Source organism: Indicator indicator, chromosome 5 (genome assembly GCF_027791375.1).
Source record: "Indicator indicator isolate 239-I01 chromosome 5, UM_Iind_1.1, whole genome shotgun sequence".
Lineage (NCBI taxonomy): Eukaryota > Metazoa > Chordata > Aves > Piciformes > Indicatoridae > Indicator > Indicator indicator.
In genome coordinates this window covers 36,473,116-36,493,350 of record NC_072014.1, presented here as the reverse complement: position 1 = coordinate 36,493,350, position 20,235 = coordinate 36,473,116, and the positions used below count along the sequence as shown (strand labels likewise).

General features: G+C 40.3%; 1 protein-coding gene across 1 annotated transcript in view; it reads right to left on the bottom strand.

Moving 5' to 3' along the window:
• The window catches only part of THSD7B (thrombospondin type 1 domain containing 7B), a 277,058-nt gene that overhangs the window by 97,859 nt on the left and 158,964 nt on the right, over positions 1-20,235 (bottom strand). The window contains exons 12-13 of the mRNA XM_054381025.1: positions 10,270-10,464; positions 5,962-6,225 (exon numbers count right to left, since the gene is read on the bottom strand). Of these exons, the coding sequence (XP_054237000.1) occupies positions 5,962-6,225; positions 10,270-10,464 (459 nt within the window). The remainder of the gene's footprint in view (positions 1-5,961; positions 6,226-10,269; positions 10,465-20,235) is intronic.

Genomic DNA, 20,235 nt, shown 5'->3' with positions numbered 1-20,235 from the left:
AAAATAAACAATGTAGCTTTCCAAACAATTTTTGGGGGACAATATTGTTACCTTGTAAGAAGTTAAGTTTGCTACCAGTCCAGGATAGACTTGGCTTCATTTGTTTAACATAACAAGCTTTGCCTGTAAGTTTTTTGAGCTACACAAACCATCTTGCAGAACAATTACTAAAATCTAGTGATCAAAAATGACCTGGAAATATCTCATTTACTGCTAAAATGGCAGTGCAGTGATTCACACACTGCAGGGTTTCAGAGCAGGAGCTTGCATTAACTCACAGGGAGGTCAAGCAATGTCTATCAAGCTGGTGCCCAGGATTATCGCGTAAGAGGAGTAAACCCCAGAGGAACACCCCTGGTAGAAATACAGCACTACTCTGGGCTGACCTTTCAGAAAATCAAACTTCCTGGGTTTCAGCAGTAGGATTTGAAATTCCTGATCTATGACCTTTGCATACTGTCCTAAATCTCAGCACTGGGGACACGGCTGATCAGGACTGAAGCAGCATTGTCACTGCTGGCACACAGTGCCCTGATGTGTCTCGGAGCCAGGAACATCCCTACAGCAACCACAAAAACCTCTGAGTTGTCACATTATCAAAATTTTTAACTCCTCGTGGTGCTCTTCTGTGCTAATCCCACCCATTCAGGACTAAAGCTGGTATTTTCAAGGAATGACTTTGCCAGCAGCATTCCCAGTAGCAGTGTAACGTCAATTTGGCTGGGAGGAACCAAGTAACGCCCCTGCATGAGCAGGTGCTGTGGGGACCCTCTGAGCAACCCCAGGCCTTTTTGATTTGTCTGCCCACAACCAAATCACGTACAACAGAACACTGCACTGTTGACAATAAGGAGGTATATGAGCATCCCTGCTGTGCCCTTCATAAATTTAGAGATAATTAAAGGTTTTTAAGGTAACTGTAGGTTGAAGACAACCACTCTGTGATTTAAAGCCAGGATGTATTTGTCTGTTACGTCTTTCTTGCAGGTTCCTGTTGTTGCAAGCGCAGCAGAACTTGAATAGTAGAAGTGCTCTTGATAAATTCCTGCTTTCCACAAATTGCCTGGTGGATCAAAAGCAGAACCTCTGTGCAAGAGCACAGAATTCTCCAGCTTTTGATTTCGAACTGATGAGTCAACCTATGTTCCTCTAAGATCAGAAAAAAAACCTGTTGGCACATTCACACACACACACACACAAAAGACAAAGGAACTGTATGAAATAATTCAAAACAGAGGACGTGGAAATTCAGATATAATATAAGGAACTCAGATAACAGATTGAGAAGCAGATGAACTGCAATTAAGAGGGCAGTTTTGCATCCAAAGAAGATGCTCCAAACACAAGCTAGAGAACAGAGACCCTCTCGACTAGCAGTGAGCTAAATGCAAAAGGCAGTCATCTGATGGGAAGACAAATTAAGGCAAATTATCAATTATGTTCTTGTAATGTAGTTAGGGATAGTTGCCTCTATCCGCAATTTCATAAAAGCACTTCCAAATTAAAGGAAGGAGAAGAATAATGAACCATATCCAGAAAAAAAGAATTACTTTGAGAACTGCAGGTGTCACTCATTTCTTCAGCTTTATGGAATGGGTGATCAGGGAAATAATGACCCCACTGAAATAAAGCAGTAGATTAATCATAAAAAGCTACTCATGGGAAAAAAAAAAAAAGCTATAGTGTGTTTTTTTCTGGACATCAGCATCAGAGAAAAATTCAGAAAGGTCTGGGATTTGTTATTTTTAAACTTTAATGGTCATGAGCTAATCCAGGCTTAAATTACAGTGAGGATAGGTAAATTAGTCAAGGTGTGACCTATGTACCCAACTATAGTTAAAGCCATTCACATGAGGTGTGCTGGGGCAGCCCAGGTCTTGGGTCCTGACAGAAGAAACTGTAGATGGAAGAAACCAGGCAAGCTAGGGTGCATTTCCATTAAGACACAGCTTTTGTCTTCACTGGTTTTGGAACTTGGGGTACTTTGTATGTGGTAACTACACCAGCAGGGAGAAAATACATTTGCTGTTGAGAGGGCATGGTTAAAGGACTCATATATTTGCAGATAATACACTTAGGGGAGTTGGAGTCTAGACTGCTGACAAACACAGATGAACAGATTTTAATAATTTTTTTGTTTGGTTCATTTTCCCCTCAAGTGGCAAATGCAGAATTTGAACTGTATGGTACAGAACTGGTTAAGTTCAAGAGCAAGGTTTCAGCCAGGGAGAGTGAAAAAAGGCAAAAGCCCAGAGTTTGTTTTCAAGAAAAGCCAGAAACAGACCTATTCTATTCTATTCTACTCTACTCTATCCTACTCTATTCTATTCTACTCTACGCAATTTATATTACCTTATACCTTGTATTCATGGCATTATCAACTCTGGGACAAACTTAGTTCTCCTTCTAAGGCAAAGTGTACATCCTTACATCTGTCCTTCCACATTTTGTAAAGGTTCTTTCAAATGAACCTGGTAAAGTACTGAATTCTGTCTTACAACTTCTGGCTTCTATCTTGGTTCAAGGGAAAGGAAATAAATCCATTGTCCTGCAAAAGGAAAAGCAGGAAACTGACAGAAGACCTGAAAGAAATAAATGACAAACACACTTAGACACACATCTCATAAAGCAAGAGCAATGCCTAGATACCACAGTGAGTGGCATTCAATATATAAGGCAATGACTTAATTAGCCATAAATATGGTCAGCTAGCAAACTGATTCTAACTGTGAATAAGACAAACTGAGCTGCTTAAAAAAAGCCCTGTCATGAGTAATTTCCCAGGGCTTAACAATTCTGCGTGCTTCCCTAATTTGCCCTTCTCTATTATGGTTGAATAACATTCTGGTAATTATTAATTGGATAATGATTTGTTTCTATCACTAATTCAATAATGTGTTCAGAAGTGCATTTTGAAAGCTCCCAGCTCTAGAGACCATAAATATTTGGCTTATTGTGGTGGGTTGACCCTGGCTGCATGCCAAGTGCCCACTGAAGCTGCTCTATTATTCGTTTTCTCAACTGGACAGGGGAGAGAAAATGTAATGACAGGCTTGTGGGTCAAGATAAGGACAGGGATAGGTCAGCTGCCAATTACTGTCAGGGGACAAAAACAGATTTGACTTCGGGAAATTAAATTAATTTATTATCAATCAAAAGTCAGAGTAGGATAATGAGAAATAAAAACTAAATCTTAAAACACCTTCCCACCCATCCTTTCCTTCTTCCCAAGCTTGACTTTACTCCTGATTTTCTATTCCCCCTCTCCCACAGCACTGCAGTGTGACAGGGAACAGGGACTGTTGTCAGTTCCTTACACATTGTCTCTGCTACTCCTTTCTCCTCAGGAGGAAAACTCCTCACACTTGTTTGGATGTAGTCCTTCAGGAACAGATTGCTACAGTGTGGGTGCCCCACAGTGCCACAAGCAGCGAACTTGCTCCAGCATGTGCTCATCTCTTGGCACATGTCCATAGGTCTTGCCACAAGTCTGCTCCAGCACAGGCTTCCTACAGGGTCACAACCTTCTTTGGGCCTCCACTTGCTCTGACATGGGGTTCTCCAAGGGCTGCAGGTGGGTATCCACTCCGCCATGGACCTCCATGTGCTGCAGGGGAACAGCCTGCCTCACTTTGGCCATCACCAGAAGCTTATGTGGAATCTGCTCCAGTGCATGGAACACCTCCTCCCCCTCCTTCTTCAGTGACCTTTGGGCCCATAGTGTTGTTTCTTTCATGTATTCTTGCTCCTGTCCAGCTGCATTTGCACAGGTTTTTGTTGGGTGTTTTTCTTCCCCTGTATAAATATGTTCCAGAAGTGCTACAACCATCACTGATAGGCTTGGCCTTGTCCAGCAACAGCTCCATCTTGGAGCTAGCTGACACTGGCCCTGAAGGACATGGCAGGGGGGCTTCTAGAAGCTTCTTACAGAAGCCAGCCCTGTACTTCCTGTGCTACCAAAACCAACACACATCTTCATTTAAGTGCTCTGGTTGGAAGGCAGGTCCTAAGTGATAAATGTGGAGCTTAGAGAGCTTTCTGCCTACTTTTGGGCACTCAGTGCCCAAAGTCATAGAGCTATCCATGTCCACCTGAGACCAAGACAATGCTGCTTTCCAGCTCACCCTGCAGTGAGCAGAAGGTGTTCCACACTGGGTAGTAATTAAGGAGCTTACACATCCTGGGTATTAAACAGAGGTCTGGCTGGAGAATAATCCATCCTTACGGGAAGTCTTGTGGGGCATCCAGAAGGCAGAAACATCTTACCCCTCCTTTACATCCCGTTTTCAAAACTAAAGGTCTTCAGAGCACTCTGTACATAGAGTGGGGGAGGAAGGGCATACAATAGGGCTCTGCTGTAAGGTACTGACTGACCCCTGGCCTCTGAGATGGGTCCTGTGCCAGTGCCTTGTTGTAATTATTTCTGCTCAGGTAAAAACTGAAGACAAGAAAGCCAAGAATAATCCCCTTGAGTTACCACCCCCTACTACCTCCCTAAGAGAAGCCGGACCATTAAAAATGCCACATAAATATCACTGACTTCAAGGTTATTCAGAAAAGTCCCACGCGCAGACAACCTCCTCTATTTAGCAGTGATAAAAACCCTGAGCTTTGCAAAAGAGCAAGTCATGGCACAAGTAAACCCACCTTTCAAAATCCAACAGCTCCCTTTTTACAGAAGAAAAGGTAATGCTGTCAGGGAAAGGTACAGCATTCCTCCTTCATGGCCCACAGAGGCATAATCAGTTGGTACAACAGCACATTGTTGAAACACAAACCACAGAAAGTTGCTTTATGAATCCATGCAGCCAGCTGGAACAAACATCAACAGCTGCAAGATGAATTCAGTCCAGGACTGAATCACTTTGCTAGGGTGGGCTTTTTTCCTTTTCTTACATGCAGGCTTAGGCTGCTGATCCTCATCCTGAAGACCCTCCATAGAGCAACCCCACTTCTTTCTCTACACCCTAACATCAGTGGTTCTCACTATGTAACTTAATCTCCTCCTGAGACATCATTTCTCCCTCTTCCATCATATAGCTCACCAGCAGTCTTCCAACCTACTACATCACAATGTGTGGTATCTTAAGTTTTTGACTCTAAGTTAGAGCGCATCAGTGGTTTGGGAGCACCATGGGTACCGAATTTGCCCCTAAGACAAGGGCTTTTGTCTACAAATTTATTTAACATAATGCTTGTGATGATCTGCAAAACATGGATACTCGGAGAAAAAGTCCAGAAGGAGCAACATGTACTGCTTGCTCTACTCCTAATTCTGCCCTCTTTCTGATATAGGCTTCTTGAGGATATGGGAAATAAAAGTGGGCAAAACCACAGTTCAGAGCCACAGCAAGCAGTGACATTGGAGTATACCCAGTGTACCAACTGGAGCTTGAGACTGGCACAAAACTGCAAGAAGGAGACCACTGGCTGCTTAGGTTGTGTATTTGGCATGAGCAACAGCAGGTGATATCACAGGGGGTTTGTAATTAAATGTGATTATCTTGAGAAAATTCCTGATTCCTTCATTGGAAACAACCATACAAATTCCCAAATTTAGTGGAAAGGAATAAAAATGTATAAACAAGTAAAAGCTGAAGCAGGAAATACCTTCAAACAAAATGCTGATAGAAATACAGATTCTCCTTTTCCTAAGCTTATAGATTTGTGAGATTTTAACACAAATAAAAGAAATCCACCTGGTCCTCTGACAGCGTTAGCCCTCTTCTACTTAATTTCTGTTGTAGAAATGTCAGCAGAACTTTATACTCAGGAAAACCTCAGCATTAAGAACAATGTGAAGATTATTAGAAGAATGGTGTTCAACACTCAAGGCAACACGAAAGTTGTTCAATCCATTGAATGCACCTACGATATGCTCCAAAAGGAACTGCTGAGCGGATAACTGTGCTCAGCAGCAGGGCTATTAACTCATGTTGCCTGCTTTTTACATCTCCTTACCTGAACTGCTACAGTGAGATGGTTCCACCAGTCTGCCGGTCTTATCATAACAGGCAATAGCTCGCAGTCGCACACCTTCACCACACTCCTTGGCATCTCTGTGGGATCGTGCTCCCAACTGTGGCTCGGATGTACCTCCTCCAATAATGCAGTCGGACCAATTTCCGTGGGGCTGGGAGGTGAACACCTCACAGGGGCACAGCTCTGTTTCAACTTGAGGATAAAGTTCTGTATTCTGGCATTTGTCTCGCTTTCTGCTTCTCCCTGTTCCAACCACAGAAATCTGTTCGTTAGCTTAACATCTGTTACTTTTGATAACAACACGTCATATTATTTATACTTGCATGAATTCAACACATTAGAACCAAGACAATCTGAATGTTAATATCCAGGAATGTTTCTGAAGCATTTATTAGCTGCTGCCAGTGCTCAGGAATGCAAGCACAAAGTATTTATCTCCAGGGGCAACCGGAGAACTTGAAAATACTGTTGTGATGGGTCGGGCAAGGAGCAAAATGTAAAGTCTTACTCCAATATTGGTCTGGTCAGGAAATGCTTTGTAATTTTAAATAATATCATCTTTCTCTAATTATCTGATGAAAATAAATTGATTGTTTTGTCTCTATCTGCTCAAAATCAATGGTTGCCAAGACAACTTCCAGAGGACTCTGCATTAGCCACAACTTCTTTTGAGTCTACTATACAAATTAAAGATGCACTCTGCACACAAACCACACTTTGAAGAAAACAGAAAAGATAATCTTCAGTAAAATATTAGGGCTAGAAAGCATTTCAATGGTTATAGGTGGTTTTATGTTTTCTTGTGTTCTGTTCCTTCGACAGTAGCTTCAGGAAACATTCAAGTAACATTCAAATGAAGCTGTGGTACAGCTCCCTGAAACTGTACTCTTCATGCCTTTTTCCTGGAGGACTTCTAGAGATGAGAGGAGGTCCCTGGTACAAGAAGAGATATTGTAAGGAAGAGAACTCATGCTCCCTGCATCCCTACAGCTGCTCCAGGGAACAAAGGTCTGCATGCAGCCTTCAAAGATAAAATAAATGCCTTTCTTGGCATGGCTTAGCCAATGTGACGTGGAGTAATTCTTATGCTGCCTATGCTCAGGAACAACTTTACATTTGGCATATGCACAGAAGGGGAGAATTCATCTTCGCTAACAAACCGCATCTGTATCCCATCCTCAAAATGTTCCTTAGGGATCTTGGATGCACTAAAAAGACTTCTGCAAAAAAGTTTTTTAAAGCTTTGATCCAAAATGCAATGTTTTCTCCTTGGTATTGCACACAAACAAGATATTAGAAACAAACAAACAAACAAAAAGTTATATAACCCAAAAATCCTCTTTCTAGTCTGGATCTGAGTCGTTTCACCACACATCAGCAGGAGCACAAGCTGGTTGCCATCAATACCTGTTTAAATACAAGCGTACCTCCAAGGAGAAAGGCACCAATTGTAGACCCTTGATATCACTGTCCTTCAAGCCCCAGCTCTTTCTATACTGTATTGCCAGAGTACTGGGGAATGTAAATTTTGTCAGCACAAAGGAGTAATAAACCCAAAGAAATCAAATAGTGCCAACATTTTCATTATTTTTTAAAATATATATTTATTTCTGTATTTATATCTATACATACCTGTGAGCAAATGGATGTGAGGTATAAGAGGTACAACTCTGTGTACTTCAAGGAAAGTCTTTTAAGAGGCTTTAAAGAGATTGGGAGCTCTCTCGTGGCATTTCTAACATTTCATGTTTGACAAGCTGACAGAAGCCCCAAACTCAGAGAATATATACAGCTGTATGTTCTGCTTTTTATCAGTAAATATGGGAGTTTGGGATTTGCCTGTGTTTTTGCCATTATTACATGAAGCACATCAGACATAGGTGAGGATGCTAATTATCTCACACTTATCTGACACTCTTTTCCACCTTGCCCTGCCATCTGTTTTGTAGGAATCTTCCTTCTAATCAAGTTGCTATGAAAGCCCTATTCTAAGGGCAGAAGTGACATTCATCCCATACTCCTCACACAAAGAAGTAGTATTAGAATTAGCAGTGGTGATATTTTTATCATCTCCACAGATTGCTTTAGAAATTACTTTCAAAAATAGCACTGCCAAAATTTTCAAGGGCAAAAATGCTTCAATTAAATAGTATTTCCTTCTTCTAATTAAATTTCTGAACACTAACAAATATTATATACTTCAAATAATATCAGGTAGCACATACTGTACATAAAAATTACATGAAACATTAAATACACTGCAGAATATACACTGAATCCATAGTACTGTGAACTGACTATGTTAATTAACTGAAGACTTACCTAAAAATGGTGTTTTCATTATAATGATTTTGATATGTTCTGTAATAAGTCTTTTGCTTCTAAGTAATGACTAATTTTATATGTAGAGTCTATGATTACTTACAAAGTAAAATGAATAATACTATTAAAAATGAGTGGGAGGCAAGCAAATACTTAGCAAACAATTAGCAGAATCCCAGTAAATGACATTGCTAATGAACTCCTACAATGAAGCCAAAGCATTCACTTGAGCAGACACACAGTGTTGAACAAGGAGGTACAATTCGTGCTTGCTGAGAAAGGTAAAATACAGATGGACAAAAGAGTCTTACCAGCATGAAGGATTTCCTTCATGAAGGATGAGATTTTTTTCAAGACGTTTGGCCAGCTCAAATTTTCATGAAGTTTTATGCAAAGACAGGCTGAACACTAATCTCATCGACCTCCCCTTTCAAACTGTGTTAAAACCAAATCCTTTTGAGCTGCTCTATACAGTTTCGTGATTTCCCCACACCAGCACCACCTGGGACACCCACTGCTTGTTTTTCAGGACACATTTACTGGCAGCGGGCTGAGACCACAAGTTCCTTCCCAGTGGGAGGAAGGGAGCCCAGCAAGGTCTCATGGGAGAGGCTGGTGGTGTTCGGTCACAAGCACAATGTGAGACAACCCATTGAAACCTGAATATCAGAAACCATTTTTAATCCACTGACTTAAATGGATCTATGTCTGATATAAAACACAGTAAGAAAGCCATACTGTTTTGTAACTATTACAGATGTTTATAAAGAAAATTCAGATTTAAAATTACCTGGACAGGTAGAGAATTTCTAGTTCTATAAAGATACAGGCATTGATACAGAGACCACTTTAGAAAATGCTCTTTGGCAGAAACAATCGAGTATTGTAAAATAATGATTTTTATTTAAAAGAGAAATCTTTATCCTTTAATGAGCCATACTGGCAAACAGCAGCTTGAAGCCACTATGTCTGTGTACTGTAGTGGTTAGTCGCTGCAATCATGGATCATTCCTACAGTAAGAAACCGAATAACAAGACAGCCGTGCAACCAGATACAAATATAGAAGGAAGAAGCAGTGGTAGACATCAAACTTTGCTGCCATTCAATTACCAGGCATTATTGCAGCAGGTATTTTTACAACAATGTTAGTATTCTACTCCAAAGTAGAATTTTTTGAAGTTCTACTATTGGAGCAAACTCAAGCCAGCTACACCGTAGCACTCAAACACAACACAGAAATATAAAAAGATGTGGGTGTTCAGGATAACAATAACAGTAAATGTCTTGCAAACCTTCTGAAAACAGAATAATTAATTTGGATTTGATTCAGCTATGTGTGTATGGGGAGAACGACAACTAACAAAATGAGCAGCTCCAAACTATTGATGTTACATAGTTTTAAAGCTTTTCAGTTTGATCAGCATTCAAATAACACAATAACAAAACACAAGAGCAAGTATAGGAGACTGCTCTGTGAAATGGTTTCAACTAGGGTGTTTAAAGACTACATATAAAAGATCAAACAAAACTGTTTCAACTATATTGTTTTTTCTTTATTCACAGTATTAATTTGCACTGTTGAACCACAGGATAATGCTGAGCAAAAAGCTCCCAGTTTTAAACTTTATCCACATTTCAACAGACTTAAACAGAAAAACAGACATTTTTTATTCTTGTATATGTATTTGCTCCACATTTCCCAGATTAATAAGTCAGATAAACTTGCACAATACATAGTGACTGCTTAATTTGTCAAAAAATGGCTTTCCACCACCAAGCTTCTCTGCACTATGCTCATACAAAAATACGAATGCATAACGCAGGCAATGACGAATATCAGATTTAAAATATTGAGGATGATTTCTATCCTGTCCAGATTTTCCCCAAACCCCAGTGACTGCAAAACCCCTGAAAAACTTTATTGACAAGTGTCACCATCAGATAAATGCTATAAAAGATTATACCTGTGAGTGACCGTCTCCTAGTTCTTGTTGATTCACAGTCAGAGGAGCACGCTGTAAATTTAGACCAGGGAGTAAACGTGCAGTCATCTTTGCAGGGAACGAGACACTCCTGTACAAGAGACGGCATTGCTCCTGCCCACTGCATGCAGTCACCGACATTGGCAGAGGAGTTGTGCTCCGACAGGCATGTCACAGCTGAAAAGTAAAGGTACAGAAATCCTGATAATATTCTTATATACATTGTGTCATATTCTACACAGTCAGAACTTGTGTTCTATTTGAGATAGACTCTCCTGGATTAATAGGATAAAGCTGATTTATTTTGAGGTCGTTATTTGTGCGTCACTCGAAGCCATGCTAGAATCTTCACAAAACCATAAAGACATACACTTATCTAAATGATGATAAAAATTGAGCATTCCCAAGAAGGAAGTACTTTTAAGAGTTGGGGCAACAGTCTAAGCCATGATACATTGTACAACCAAACAAGAAAAGACATATCACTGGAGTTATATGCCGTAAAGTATATTTGGTCAAGGCCAGGATTCCCAAGCTGTGATGCACATGCTACCCACAGAACTGGAACTGCTTCAAAGTGAAATATAAAATTATATATATATAGATAGACAGATACACACACATATATATATATAAAAGAGAGCTTCCTTCTCTAAAATTACCATCTTTTCCATATTGCAGATGCAGGGAACAACTGCCTGAGCAGCTTTTCCATGCACCGTAGAGACCTCTTCTCTGTCTGAGAAGTAGATGCCAGGAGTTAAATGCTTCTTGTAGCAAGGTGTAAACACTAAGCTTTCCCCTTCCAGAGTCAGTTCCCTAAGTGTCCTGCTACTCCTCATGTTTTCTCACACTCTGGCCACCTGAACCTTTCAATATCTTTCAGAAATGGAGAGGTTTAGGAGGAAGGGCACAAGTGTTCAGCCTGCAGCCATCACACAAAGGGGCTGCAGCTCTTGTACTTTACTAGAAGACGACAGTTTTATGGTGCATGAGGGCTTGCTATAGGAGCACTAATGAATGGATCCATTAGCAGAAAAAACACAAAACTACTCTCAGTTCTCAGCTGAGGGCAGTGTCACTCTACCAAGCTCCATCTGACCTGAAGTGCCAGCTCACATAGGCAGAGCCTCTGTGTAGGTTCCAAAGCTTTACCTTTGCACACAGCACTATCCAGGCTGCAGGCCACACTCAAATGGGATGTGTTTCTCTGTTCCCCTGGCCAAAGCCTTACCAGATCTGTAAGACTGAGCCATAGCAATAGGAAAGAACAGACACAGGGGTAGGCTGGGCCTGAGGTCCCGAATTTTGCCACAAATGCCTTTAGGGCCAGGCAAGAGTCAAACCCAGGCAAGGGTCACAAGAGTACAGCTCAGGACTCAGATACACTGATTTCTCCCCAGTTTTATTTTAGGATAACGCTCTTTTCCTTCACAGCCCTGTCCATTTATTAACTTTTCAGACTGGATAATGGTGCTGTATATCCATGATGAGAGAACAAAAGTATGAAAGTCTAAATCAGAGTCACAGGAAGCCTATAATAAAACTTGCAAGAAGTTTCAGTGAATTAATAGTAAGTAATTATAATAAATAAAAATAGCCTGCACATCATGAAGACTTTCCTTTCATTAACAATAATACATTCTCATAAAATCTTCAAGATTATAGGCTATTTATATACTGTGTTGTAGGTTAACCAAAGCAAAGACAGATTGTGACTTGATTAAAGTAATAAAGTTAGGGACAGAATTAGGAATTGAATTTGTCCCGAGGAGTGTAGTCATGTCAGGCTCTCCGATTTCAGGAAAGTACACACATCGTACCTTAAAACCACAGAAGATGAAGTTATTTAATCCAGATTTTATTATTTAACTTCAAAGACCTGTGATATTATCTTGGGGAGATTCCTAAATAATTCAGCGTTTGAGGTTGCGTATGTTTTTCCTTGTGGCCAGCACTTAATGTAACTAAAAGTGCATGAAGAAAAATGAAAAAATAACTTTCTGTTTTCTCTCAGATTTATGGGGGTGTAACTTTGCAATGAATACACATGACTTTTGTTTTTTAACTACAATATTTTATGGGAGCAAGAGATGGGTTGGCAACCACCTGGAAGGAAGAAAATATCTTATTAAAATATAATTAGATATCTAATGAAAATCGACATTTTGAAGAGCGTGCAAAAGGCAAGCAATTGTTAAAAGTCTCTTTAGACTCATGTGACAGTAAATCAGCATATTAATAACTCCTTCTACATTGCTGATCCTTGCCTTTCACTTTCAATCCTTATGACCCTTCCCATCTCTGAACTCTGGCAGTCAGAAACTCGGAGACATTCCCCGCCTCAATTACAAGAGTGTCAGGACAGAGGTCACTGCTGTGTATGGGGATGCAGGGTAATTGCCCTCTTCAGGAAGGTTAAACAAGTAATAGAGTCTGATGCCCAAGGTCTGTGTAACCTCATTACCTTCAACAAGGACACCAAAGATTTGGCAACACAAATGCGTCCACATGAAGTATGACGAAGTGTATGCAAGCCACCTTCTCAGCATTGCTACAACCCCTGGCGTCTGCAGGGAAGTGAACAATATCCTGTGCTGCCAGCCCCATGAAGCAGCATTTGTAACTACATTATAAACCATCACGTTGCAATGTTTACTACTATCTGACAGAAGATCACAATTCATTCTTGACATTTATTAATGGCAGCACAAGTGACAGAACCTCTAAACATCAATGTTAAGCCAGGTGCCCCATGCTGTGTTATTATCTAATGGTCTGATCTTCTGCACAAATATCCTTAATTTTAAGCACATAAATCACTGAGTTCACTGAGCCTGTTTACATGCTAACAGAGATGGATACGTAAGGACATACGAGATTGGGGCAAATATTTGACACAGACCATGGAACTTAAGGAAATTAATGGCAATAGTAAACATGGGTAGAGGAAAATTAACCTGGAACAACAAATAATATAGTGGAATATACATGTGTAAACATGGAGAAAGGAAGGAGTTGAAAAGAAGAAAATATAATAGATAGTCTAATAAGATATATAAGACCTAAAGGAGGAGAGGAGGATCTCCTGCGAGGTGCGTATGGACAAGCAGGTGGCTGAAAATACAAGACTGCTTCTCTTCTCTACTTCAGGAATTTCTCTAAGTGCAGATCCTGGTAACTCAATCCCATCATTCCTGACAATTCAAAAAGAACTTTTTTTTTTTTTTTTTTAATGCCTAAAACACTGCCTCAAGAGCAAACATTCCACTTCCTTCCCACTTTCACTGACTTTCTGTGCTTATCAGTGCCAACAGTGCTACTCCTGAGCTGGTGGGCCCAGATGAGCATCAATTTGTTACCCAACCAACAGCTGCATCACTTTGCTGGGATGACTGGTGCTTCTTGTTTTGCAAGCACAACATGAAATACCAATAATGAACATCTAGTACCCTTACACACCAAAACCCCCATACCTCTTTGGACTATCCTAAGCAGTACACTGTATTTCAGTCGTATTAGTAGGCAATTAGTTTCCACTGAAGAATCAGCAAACATCTTCAAAAAACAATGCCAATGCATGCTGCCTTCAGTTTGAATTGAATTATCCTCAAAAGCCTGAGGCTTGTGGGCCTGATTTTTACTGCATATCATAAGATATGATAGAATTTCTGCTATATGCTTACAACTATGCTTGAGGTGAGCTCCGTGAACTATTGAAATAAATTAAATACTAAAACCAAAGCCCATTAGGACATTTTAATGGATTGAGATAGGCTGGGCAGGAAGTAGCAGAGTTGATGGATCCACTCCAGTGGTTTGTTGCCTGCCATAAACTTATTTCCTACTTAAGTTAACTTTAACTTTTAGAAGAAAAATATTTTCAAATACAGGCATTTCTGGAAATGGAATGAGACAAATTTGTTTTCAGTAGACCTTCAGGAAAGTTAGTAAAATTATTTATCCTCAGTGGTTTCAGACTACTGATCGGTTTGGCTCATGTGTAGTTTATGCTGCATAAAAAAATATTTCCCTGTAATCCTCTGTTCTGTCACAATGGTTTTAAACAAACTTATACTGCAAAGCCATTTCTGCAATGTCAAACATCTCACTGGCTTTTTTGAAGTGGGATACCACTGGAGGCTAAACACAGCCCATTTGCAGCCTTATGCACTGAAGGGGGGGGGGGGGGGGGGGAATCACATAGTAATGATAAATCCCTCCCAGACCTAATGTGTGGTTTCTACCATCTCTGCACTGTTTCGAATGGATACAAACATATGAATAGAAAGAGCTAATAACAGGATACTGCCAGATAAAGGGTTTCAAATTATAATATTGATTTACCACAGAGAGGGAAAATGCAGGATTTCCTTTTGAACTCCTGCTATTCTTCCTTATAACCACCGGTCAATGCCATCACACTGGAATTAAACACTTTGGGGCAAGCTGTGGAACTACAATTTAATGCAGCTCTCTTGATATAAAACAATAGACAGCAACAAAATAAAAAAGTACACCATTCTCTTAGCAATAAAAACAAGATCCTGAATCAAAATGAAAGATAACCAGGTGTTAGAAGAAAATATGTATTTTGAAGGGCAGGGGAGAAATTGTTTAACAGACAGTGTGGATACACCTGTTAGGGAGCCAAAAAAATGCAACGATTAATATGAGCAATGAAAATAGCTGCAGATGCAACTGCTTTGCTTCAAGGCTTAAGTGTTCAAGGTACAGCTTGGGGAGGAAATGTCCCTTCCTGCTGTTACAGGGTTCCGTCAAGATACTGAACAAGGACTGCTAACAGGATAGTCAGTATGGCAGTCTCTGCCTTCTGGTTTTATATTTACATTCACAGCAGTATGTTTGCTATGCCATCATCTTAGCATATGGCATGCCGAAGCATATGAAAGCTATATTCTTTAACTATATTTATCTTAAATGAAAAGTAAATAGCAGACACTTCTATAAAGTTTTATGCTGTGAAATCAAATGTTTGTACACTGTCAAATTGCAGAAGCACTGAATACATCCTTAGGTGATGGTACATCCCCACCAAAAAAGCACGTTAGTATCAAACCAGGGAACTCAAGTGCTCTCAGTAAGCACACACCTGACTTAAGGGCACTACAGATGGTCCTAACAAAAGAATTGTATTAAGAAACAAATATTATAGGCACCTTATTGCATCCAGTAAGGAAAGATGACATAAATGCATTTGTTCTCAAGTACAAATCCAATTATAGACGTGGCAATTATATTCATTTACCAAAGCAATAATCAATTCTCCTTTAAAAATGCATTTCAACAATTTCCAAAGGGTAAAAAGATGAAGAGTGAGAATACCAACTACCAACTGGTAAAACGATATTGTACCATGGCACTTCAATTTGAGAAGCCTAAACTAGTGGTTTCAAATCTCTGGAATGAAATGTCACTAGAATATCTGAAAACAATGACTGATAATTCCAGGAAGGTACACTCAGGCCAAACCCTAAAACTAAAGCAATGTGGTAGTGTAAATCAAGTGACTGGACTTTGTATAGGAGAACAGGATGACCTATGAGGCTAGACAAGAAGTCTGACACAAAAGAGGTGCAGACGTGACAATGCAATAACATTCTCTAGCTTCAAACTCTAAGAATGTGTGAAAAAATCAATGCCAGCAGGTAAAGGGAATTGTTTTACTGTAGCTCATTGTTCAGAAAAATTCAGACTTTTTGTTGCATAATTATTCTCAGTACCCTTTGATGTAACAAGATAACATAACACTTCTTACATGTTATAACTAATGATAAGTAAAAAAAGAGAGGTAATACAAAAAAGAAGAGGAAAATAACTTTAGGGATCTTGCAAAGCATAAATACAGTCTTGTAACTCAGGATAACTTCACTTTTTTTGCTATTTTTTGGTATTAATACTCCTTCATAACTACAATGAATTTCTCCAAAATCCCAGGCGGAATATTCATGTTATTCTTGGCATGTTACTACAATCCCTAATTATAGAAAGCGACCAGAAGCAGACTTAATAGAAAGCATAAGATAAGGCTTTGCTGAGACTCAGATTTAAGTCCAAGGCCCTGATTCTGCAAGGACAAAAAGTATATGCTTAATTTCAACACTGTGACCTCTCTCCCTTGGATGCAGCAGTTCTCCCTGCAATGAAGTGTGAAGTGTGTCCAAAGTTTGGACTGACAGAAGCAAACCATAAGATAACCATTAAAATGAGCGTGAAGGAAAGAACAAATGATGCCAGGAAGGACATCACAGACACAAATCTAGTGAAAATAACTTAGGAAGAGCTGGAACAAGTAGTTACAGAGCGAGAAACTGGCTCTGAGATCACTGGTTTCCCATTTTGTAATTATTAATGATATTGACAGTAGTGCTAAAGGGCTAACAAATGCCACCGAGCAAACAGAGTGCTGAATAAACACAGAGCCCAAGCAACATGCACCATAAACAAACAAGAGAAGCCTGAGATGAGGTCAGGAAGCAATAAAGATGGTAAATATCAACTGAAAAGATAAAGGAAAGCAACTGAAATGATTTGCAAGAGAAGGGGTCAGTGAAGAATTGGGTTAAAAAGTTTGTGACAGAGCATTAGCATGGAGAAGAGACAAAGAGGGAAAGGAGAGAATTTTGGGGTAGAATTAGAAAGGGGGGTCCAGGGGAGCACGCTGAACTGTAAAGATTCTTCTTAAATTAAAGCTCTGAGGTTTAGCTGCTCTTTAGGTTGGTTTTTCTCTGCAGCTTTCCCACAATAACACACATACGTGGGAAAAAGAGATGTTAATCTATGTACAGGAGCCTCAAAAAAGAGGAGTCCCAACTGCAGTTTTTCAGGGGCCAGCCTGGTGGGAGTCACCTTAAGCACAGCCACAGCTGTGCCCCTGCCAGGGCCGCCGTCCCCACGTGCATGTGTCTGACATGTAGGGTTCCCCCACGGCTACATGCCATTGGCATTCACCAGACAGAAAGGGGTGAAGAGATCTGGACACAAGGTCTGCATACCAGAGGCACATGTCCCTCCAACACCCTGAACTCCTCATAGCTCAGAACCTCTCAGCCAGCATGAGCACGAATTTGTCTGAGAACGACTAAATATGTCCAAGGCTGCATGTTATAACCAGCAAAATCAGTGCAGGCTCACTTCTGCCATTTAATGTCTTATACTGGACTCACCTTTGATCCATTTTAAAATAACTTCTTAGAGTGCAAGTTTACTTTGAAACTTATAGATGAGGTTATTGATTATTTGACTGGAAATATATCATTTAAATCACTGAAGGAAGAGAGCTGCATGTGTCAATTTTGCCAAGCTGTGTGACTTGCTGTTTTAATTCTTCCTCAGATGTGAACTGAGACTGCCCACTGTTTATGGAGAAATAGGAGAGAAACACATTGCTATAAAGCCCATTCCTTCTCCCACCCACACACTGAAAGCAGAATGTGGGACTGACACATTGATGTCCAGCACCATTTTCATTATAATACAAGTGTTTTCTTATTGCAAGTGGGTCATACACTGCCTGGCTAGAAAGACAAAGCAATATGGGGTTTTTTTAATGTTTCAAATTTACTTTGGCCAAAGAATGAGTGTGATGTGAATGCTTCTACATCATGCAATCAGTCAAAGGAACCTTTAACACTTTTTCCCCCCTTTGTTTTTTTTCCCCTAACATTATTATAGGTTTTGGATTGCTTTTACTTTCATTTTCTATTAAAAAGAAAATCAATGAAAGTGCATTAGATGATTAATGATAGAAACTATGCTTCTGCTCCATTCAGAGAACATAACAAAATACAGAAACATGCTTCCTTTTTTCCACCTCTTTCTGTGGCCCCCAATTTCTAAGATTACTCAAGTTCAATTTATTTGTAGCTCCTATCATCAAGTTATATTTAAGATGAATTATTTATCACACAACTTGACAATAAAACTAAGACATCCTGTTATATACACACACACTGAGACCACAGTAAATAAAGGGAATCAAACATGCTGAATAACACAAATGGAAAGCAAACACAGCATTTGCAGTATTTCCAGTAAATCTAGTTGGAAAACCACTTTGGTGATTAAGAAAGCATGGATTTTCGTTTGAAAGTTCTGCTTCAGTTACACATTCACTGGCCAGTATTTTTAGTGATAGCTGGATAAACTTAAAATCTTATGCTGCCTGTTTTATTCCACCTAGATTCAGTTTTTGGTAGCACCCCATGGTCATCTTTCACAACAGCAGTAGAGAGCTTAACACTGCAGCCAGCTCACATGGCAAACTCAGCCTTAGGAAGATCTCAGAAGACAGCCCTGGGAAGTTGTCCATCAAAACATCCCTATTTACAACTTCCCCAACATTATATTTAAAACATTATGGTCCAAGGTAACACTTAAAGATTCTAATCTACCCTTCCTCCTCAGCTCCTCACTCCTCAGATCTAGCTCTTTTCATTTCTCTTTCTCATCTTCCAGTAAGGCCACATCTCAAATACTGTGTTACGTTTAGGATCCCTCACTACAACAAAAACATTGAGGGGCTGAAGCAGGTCCAAAGATGGACAACAGTGTTGTTGAACAGTCTAGAGGTGCAAGTCTTGTGAGGAGTGGCTGAGGGAACTGCGATTGTTCAGTGTGGAGAAAAGGAGTCTGAGGGGAGACCATATTGCTCCCAACAACTACTGAAAGGAGGCTGCAGCAAGATGGGGATTGGTCTGTTCTCCCTAGTAACAAATCATGGGAAAAGAAGAAATGGTCTCAGGTTGTGCCAGGCAATTTCTAGGTTGGATATTAGGAAAAATTGCTTCATTGAAAGCGTTGTCAAGCACTGGAATAAGCTGCCCTGGGAAGCAGTGGAATAGCCACCCTCAGAAGTATTTAAAAAACATGGAGATGTGGTACCTAGGGACATGGTTTAGTGGTGGACTTGGCAGTGCTGGGTTAACAGATCTTAAAGGTCCTTTCCAACTTAAACAAGTCTACAATTCTATGATTTTGGCATTAAAAATTCCTTGCTGCCCTTGCCAGGGCAGTCAGGGACCAATAACTAAGCCACTGACACGTATACGGGTCCTTCAACAACTTTTTAACTCATCCTGATGTCTCCTGCTCTCCTGCCCATTCTCCTCCTCTCAAGTTAATTCTGTTGTTAGTGCCCAAATCCTGTCATACCAGGCATGCTCCAAAGCCCCAGCTAAGACAGTACAAATTAACTTGGTGTTGCACAGATCTCCTCATTACCCAAAGGGGTTGTGTGGCAATTCCTTGCATTTTCTGCAGTGAATTCCTTGCATTTTCTGCAGACTTTGTGTTTGCCCACAGAATTAACCAGGATGGAAAAGACCTTTGAGATCCAACCTATCACCCAACACCATCTAATCAACTAAACCATGGCACTAAGTGCCTTATCCAGTCTTGTTTTTTAAACTTCCAGGGATGGTGACTCCACCACCTCCCCGGGCAGCCCATTCCAATGGCCAGTCATTCTCTGTGAAGAATTTCTTCCTAACATCCAGCCTAAACCTCCAGCTTCAGACTGTGTCCTCTTGTTCTGTCGCTGGTTGCCTGGGAGAGGAGACTGACTCCCACCTAGCTACAACCTCATTGTAGATAGTTGTAGAGAGCAATAAGGTCTCCCCTGAGCCCCCTCTTCTCCAGGCTAAACAACCCCAGCTTCTTCAACCTCTCCTCATAGGGAGGTGTATGTGTGCCTGGCCACACCCCTAACATTTAAGGCAGAATAAGTTTGTTTGAAATAGCCAATTCATCCCTGACAGTAATGCTTGCATTACGCTGTTTATATCACTGCACCAAAGTGAAGACATGCAAAATTGGACCAGCGTAAAACAGGAGCAGAATGTGGCTTCCTCTGTTTATCTGTATTTCCGATTAACTATGCTTCCCCAGAATTCAGATACCTTGGCATTTTGCAGTACCACAGACTTG